Below are 6959 nucleotides of genomic sequence, written 5' to 3' on the forward strand. Positions count from 1 at the left end.
GTTATTATCATACTCAGTTTAAACTGATTAATATCTGCCTGGTCTACAAACGGCATGATTAACGGTTTTGAAATTTTACACATCTGCGCGTGCTGCCCAAGGGAAACGCGCGCTTTCGAAATTCTTTGGCTTGCGACATGGATCAAAAATCGAACTTTTTATTCCTCGTTGAAGGCTGTATTTGTGAAAACAAAAAAACGTAGCCATGAAATGATCCATATTATATAATTTGTAGATATAATTCTACAAAAATTCTCCACCTTCTATCATTTGATAAAAGGGTAGATTGACACTAACAAAAAAATTATCGCACGACCATTAGTCGAGAGCATGGGACTAAATATCCTGCACGCAGTTGATGTAGAGAGACAATAGTGAGACACCTCATGACATGTTCATACCACGTAACATTTAGTTCACGGAGAATACTACTGCCTGGCTCTGCGGTTAGCCTAAACAACAGCACTCCGGCTAGCCTAACTAGCACTGCGGTTAGCCTAAATAGCACCCCAGTTAGCCTACTTTAGCTTGGGTTGCTTGCGGTTAGCTTTTATAATAGGGTCAGGATTTTTATTTAAAAAATTAGGATTCTTGGCAGCTGGTCGTCAGCGGCCTAGTGCATATCGCTCCTGTTCGGCATGCCGGCGACCCGGGTTCAAATTCTCTTGGTCTCAACTTTAAGTTTAGTGTGATTTATACTTCATGTATGAAAAAATAAGAAAACGCACGACATCAACTGAGCGCTAAATAGTCCAAAAAAGACCGTGGCCTGTAATTTGCCACCAGTGTGTGTTTTGGCTTGGTCTATGAGTAACTGTGCTCTTACGATCAAGAGGTGTCCGTCTACAGGAGGTGTTCTACTAGCAAAGATTCAACTGTAATTTGCGGTTCACATTTTCAAAAACCCGGTTTTATAAAAATAAATTCCATGCTTTGGGATTCCATACATTTTATACTGTTAGTGCGCACCCGCTCTGCGCGTCACCAGAATGGTCCCGCGGGATAGACTTACATGATACATTCCTAAAAGCATGAAAAAGTTTCTAAAACAACCTTGGATTTCCACAGGACCATATTGAGATACGCAGGAGGGCGAAGCAATCTCGCACCCAAAGTCTTCGTTCCCCTTGAACGTCAGAAAGTCAGAAAATGTCGCACTCTCGTTAAATTGCGCATGCTTTTAAAAACACATTGCTCAAACAACTCCGTACTGTTTACTCCCAGCAATTTTTATTATTTCTAAAACCAGTATTAATCAAAATCGATCCTGCATCACAACTCTCGAGCACTTTCCATTTGTACAGAGAAACCAGTTGTTCTGGCGAAAAATCAAATAAAACGGTTCTTTTACCAAGCAAATGTTCGGGAAGAGATGAAATACTTTCACTTTTCTCGTTTTTTACCGGAATGCTCGGAATATCACAGTGCCATTTTGCTTTTTCGCACTATTACCATACTCACCGGCTTGCTGAAATGCGCGGCTGTTCTGGTGAGAATTGAAATGGAACGCTCGTTTCCACCTGAAAGTTTTCAAATGGTACACGTGCGCTAGTCCTGTATCATTGTGTGTGGTCTGTGTGTTGAAAAATTGTACTGTTCCTTTTGCAGGACAATTCTCGCCAGTTTTTCCACACAAATGGTAAGCACTCCTCTAGAGTGGCTCGTTTCGTCAAGCTTTCGCAGTAAGGAGCGAGGACTCGAGGTAAATTTGGTGTAGTAGAAACTTTATTATTTTGTTTATGTTTAAGAACAGGCAATGAAGCGCGGGCACAACAAATAACTATAAAACCACTAACAAAATTAAGCTGAAATCGAACAAGAACTGAGTCAATACAAAAGATAATAAGCAGTAGTAAAAACATGTTCGTTCATAAAATTTTCTTGAATTCATTAGCGCCTTACTGTGATTTCAGTAACTGTACTGTATGACACTATTTCGTTAACCGGTATTTACAATTTTCGCTTAATAAGCTAAGTTTCGAACATTCTCCTCAGTTTCATTGATTTCAGCTGGGTAAAAAAGCCAATCCATATTTTCGCTGGTCCTTTAGAAGAGTACAATAACAATATTTATGAAATTACTCATTAGGACGGCAAGAAGCTGGCCGCAGAACCATCCTCTCTTGTTTTCACTGAAGACTAGTTCACTGGCGGGCACTAGATAGCCACTTACCCGCGTCCCGAGGGATGAGGTTGTTACCCGCGGTCCCGAGGGTTATTCCGCACTAGTGCCTTTGGATACGCAACAGCAAAATGTGCCTACGAGTGCCATTCGAAATGTTCTCACTATATCTTTCAAAGTGTCCTGATATTCTGTGTGTTTGAAGGCGTAAATAAAAGGATCGCACGCGCTGTGTAAATAAATCGCCCAAAAAGACAACTGCCCAAGAAAATCGGGCGGGTGTTCTAAATCTTTGGTCGTAAGAATCAAAAATACAAAAAACGGAGTCCGACAAACAAGAAACGTCAATATAACAACTGACATTGTCATGCGCAATTTCGTTTCCAAGGTAACGGGTGCGCCTGCGACCGGTGCTGGTGATATAGATGATGTGACTGCCATGCGCGATTGATGTTTGTGCAGCGCTCTTAAAATGCTGACATAAGCGAAAATCATAAAAGTACAAGGAAAGATGTATCCACAAAACATCATAGTTACGTTGTAGGAAATCTCCGCTCTGCTCGTGGTGTGATAATACTCGCAGTTGAAAATGTTTGAGGTGAACTCGTAGCGGCCCCAATGTATCGCAGGCCCAGAGGCGAAGAAGAACGAAATAATCCATGCGCAAAGCACCATAACGAGACACCGAAAGTTGGTGAGGGATTTGTTCATTGGTAGCACAACTGAGACGTACTGGTACACACACAAACAGCAGATTGTGAGCACGCTGGCCATTGCGAAGAGCGTGTTGATGAAACCATTGAAATAACAAAAGGCTTTACCAATAGTCTAAAAAAGGTACACATGTATGATTAGTTATAGAGCGGTTTTCACTTGCCGTTGTCGAAAGTAATTTGCGTTTGCTTTGGTTTTGCATATCAACGCTTAGTGATTGGTTAAAAAATCTCGCGCCACTTTCTCGACCAATCAGAACTAAAACCAAAACCAATCGGGACTCGCTCGCGCACGTTTTCCCGCTCTTTGCGTCAGCTTCATGTATTTGCTTCGAGTTTTGATTGGTTTACTGGATTGTCTGCGTGTTTTGTGATTGGCCAGAGTAATTACTTTGGTTTTGGTTTTACGACACTTGATTGAAAACTGCTCTATTGTAGACGCGAAGTGCTGGTTAGTACGTTTAACGTTGAGTAAATAATCCGGTCCCAATTATCCGTTATAAAAATCTCTCATAATAAACTCTTCCACAAATCCCACCCCCCTTCCCCCGCTGATTATAAGCCCCTATTGAAGAGCTTATTTTGCATTTTATGTCGTCACAGAATGCTTAGAGAATTGAAATTATCATTCAGTTCACGACCGTTGACCATATCATTATGTTTAGAGCGTTTTGGCGAGAGCTTTACCGTACGGTATTCTTGTATGCCACTTATCTATTTTCGGACGTAACTTTTCTTCCTAAAAATAAACGGCGAGACATTTTTAACGCAGGATTTCTTCCTGTATAAGACAACCAAAAAAGGTGTTTAAACATATATAAGCTGAGAGATAATTATCGCAATTTTATGGTACCAAGCGTCTTATAAACACACCTGTTCATGGAATAGCACAGTAGCGACGGCAAAGGGCATGCAGGAAGCTGACATCCCAACATCAGCGATGGCTAAGTTCACCAACAACAGATGAAGTTGATTCCTCATGGAGCGATTCCAAAACACCACGAGACACACAGAGATATTGCCAATGATACCAATTAACGTAGTAATACCCAGTAGTATCCCTATGATAAGAACGATGCCGGATAGCGGCATGCTGCGTTAAACAAAGTCTTTGTGAGGTCAATAAGTTGATATGGTCCTTCGAACCGGACAAATGAGCGACTTGAAGGTTTTTTCGGTTTTGGAGATGACTTTGATTTTGTTGCCCAAGGAAGACTTTAACAAAACGTTTATTTCTTTAAAAAATTCTCTAGCGCTGAGTGAGAAGAGTTAACGAACGGTCATGGCGCGTGATAAAATCTCGCTTCGTATTAAGTACGATTTGATATGACTCGCTTTCTTGTAACTTCCACTCAAACCGTATCTGATTGATGGAGTTCAATTAATCTTTCGCAGTATGTATGTAGTAAGGATGTCACCTCCACCATGCGATCATGAATTCAACGAATGACAATTCGCAGTTAGCTGATTCACGTAACAACGCACAATAAATGTCTTTTCCAAAAGGCTTTCATGAAGTACTTCAACAAATCGTGGTCGTCAATTATATCCACCAAGCGGTAATGAAATGGAGATCCGAAGGTACTTTAAATCGGTCGGTGGCCAAGTTCACTGAATCTTTGGCGCGGGTGATCATGACCTTTCAAGCTTAGCGTCTTGGTGTAACTCGTGCTTTCAAACCATGAAAACACTATCTTGAACAGCTACGCGCCACAATAAAACCTGTCTGACCGTTACTTTGTTTTTGTCAATGGGATTTTTTTGACTCCTCGTAAAAAAGTATGGCCGTGTAAGTCTTTCCTCTGGTTCGAGAATATTCGCCGTGTGTAAGTTTTGCAGCCGATATTGCAATTGTTCGTTTTTGTTTTGACGGTTTGAAGAATATAGGTTACTGAACAAAACATTGTTTAAAAGTGAGGTGGGGAACTACCTGCCGACACCTGTCAACGCTAATTGTGTTTCAAACTGGTTATATCGCTCTTGATCAACAGTAAACGCAATAAACACCCGTTTGTTTTTCTTAAAAAAATTATTGCCCTCTTTTAATGTTACAGGTACTGACATATATAAACGCATCCTCGTACCCAGGGTCTTCATTCTCTTTGACCCGCGGTCAGGAAACGAGCTCGTTTCTTCAAGCCTGCGCAGAAGGGACGAAGACTCGAGGTACGAGAATGATATAAACGCGCACCATCTTGGTATCTGCCCAGTCGCCCAGGAGATAACCCGGCCGCGACGGCCTTGTCACTAATTAAGGCGCGTTTACACGACAGAGAAAATTGGGTACGGACCCGTCAAAAAATAAGTCCGGATCTGACCACTTTTGTAGAGAAACAGTCAAATCAAAACGGGGCCATAGGCGGCTATGGCCCCGTTTTGATTTGACTGTTTCTCTACAAAAGTGGTCAGGTCCGGACCGTTTTTGTGACAGGTCCGTAGCCAAATTTCTCTGCCGTGTAAACGCGCCTTAAGGCCCCGTCCACACTGACCCGGGGAAATTTGAAAACGGAGAAATTTGAAAACGCCGCGTTAAATGTTTTCCGTCCACATTAACCCGTTTTTTGAAAAGCTCCGTTTTCGGTGACCGAAAACGCCGGTTCAGTGTGGACGGTTGGCCTAGCCGGAGAAAAAAGATGCGTTTTCAAATTTACCCGGGTCAGTTTGGACGTGGCCTAAGGCGGTGCTTATATTTTATTTTTAATTTTTTGGATAGTGTTAAGAATGTGTTCATTATCAACGAGTTCAAGTGTAATAAGTAAGTTATCATCCATTATGTTCACGCCAAACAATGGCACGGTCTAAAATTTAGTTTTAGTGTGCCCTTTACTCGTTTTTCGTCGATTATGTTTCTTACAGAGAGCAAGGAAAACGCCTTCTGGAATATTTTTTTTACCCAGTATTCTACTGAAAACTCGAGGTCACAATTTGGTAAGCGGGACCGAAAGTATCTATTAACGACCTTTACATCGATGTAAGATGATAATGTGCGACGTCAATCTCATTTCAAAAGCCCTCGCTTTTTATTTCTTCTTTATTAATCAGCCACGGGGCTCCTCTCTGAAGTGAGGTGTCTGGAACGGGATTTTTTTAAAAAATTAAGTCCATTCTCATCCCCATAGCCCTTTCGTTTCTCTTAGCCGGCTTGGCACGAGAAAACAAAGGGCTCTGGGGACATAGGATTTTTAAATTTGAAATGAATTTGAAAAGCTTTCCTGTGAATTTGAAATTCAAAAGTTTGTTTGTTTTTTCTTTTTAGGTTTTCGTCAGCGTTTACGTGAGCACTATACGCAGTTGTTTAAATAGCGCACGCACTTTTAACCTCAAGAAACTGTAAATCGCCTTAAAGTTGTGCTATAAAACAAATGGTAAATGTCACAGCGTGCATTATTGAGTTACAGATGCACTTGGGAGGTCTGCTAAGCACTCAAGAAGCTAGAGTCGCCCGAGGCTATCGCCTCGGGCGATTCTTACGCTTCTTTCGTGCTTAGCAAACTCCCTCGTGCATCTGTAACTCAATAGCGCACGCTCTTGACGTTTACCATTTGTTAAGTGTGTCATACACTATCTTTCATAAGAGAGGAGAGCTGAGTGAAATGAGTAAAGCGTTTCACGTCTAATGCCCCGGCGCTTAACTGCAGCTTCTGCAGCATGAAACGGCTCGTTTTCACTCTGGATGGGATGCTAGTTCAGCGGCAATAGCTCTACAGCGTTATGTCGGGTCGTCCCGACAATGGCTGCTGCCCGTTTATACTCCTGGGTGGAAAGAGGCACTGACAATTAGCCATGTTCTAAACGAGCACGGGACTAGGTTCGAATTTTAAAAATTGATTACATTGAAAAATGAACCCTGACATCCGAAAGAGCATCCAAAAATTAGTTTATTTACAAAATTTGAATGTTATTGGTTTAAACACATAGGTATGGTTCACTTTTAGAAATCGTTAAAATAAAAGAGTTTAGTATGGATTGGAGGGACAGCTGTCCCTCTAATCCATACTAAGCTTACTTATTATATCGATTTTTAAAAGTTTTTAAACCAATAACTCTCAAATTTGGTTAAGTTACTAATTTTTGGATGTTCTTTCAGATAACAGATAACGCTCGTTTCGAACATGGCTAATAAA

The 6959-nt window shown here is 41.3% G+C and overlaps 1 protein-coding gene across 1 annotated transcript; it reads right to left on the reverse strand.

Annotated features, from left to right (window-relative positions):
* Positions 1-1723: 1723 nt before the first annotated feature.
* On the reverse strand, positions 1724-4663 carry LOC144639547 (rhodopsin-like). Its single transcript, XM_078498838.1, has 2 exons — positions 3709-4663; positions 1724-2950 (listed from the first exon to the last, which is right to left on the reverse strand). Exons 1-2 carry the CDS (start codon positions 3925-3927, stop codon positions 2216-2218), a joined length of 954 nt encoding a protein of 317 aa, XP_078354964.1. The 5' UTR covers positions 3928-4663; the 3' UTR covers positions 1724-2215.
* Between the last annotated feature and the right edge of the window lie 2296 nt (positions 4664-6959).

The sequence above is a fragment of the Oculina patagonica genome, unplaced genomic scaffold (genome assembly GCF_052425735.1).
Source record: "Oculina patagonica isolate OP01 unplaced genomic scaffold, crgOcupat unplaced1045, whole genome shotgun sequence".
In the NCBI taxonomy this organism is placed as follows: Eukaryota; Metazoa; Cnidaria; class Anthozoa; order Scleractinia; family Oculinidae; genus Oculina; species Oculina patagonica.

Excerpts from the sequence above, each read along its gene's own strand:
- LOC144639547 (XM_078498838.1), bottom strand. The coding sequence starts at position 3,927 with ATGCCGCTATCCGGCATCGTTCTTATCATAGGGATACTACTGGGTATT. Across the intron at positions 2,951-3,708 it reads CTGTGCTATTCCATGAACAG|ACTATTGGTAAAGCCTTTTG; the intron begins GTGTGTTTATAA and ends TACCTTTTTTAG.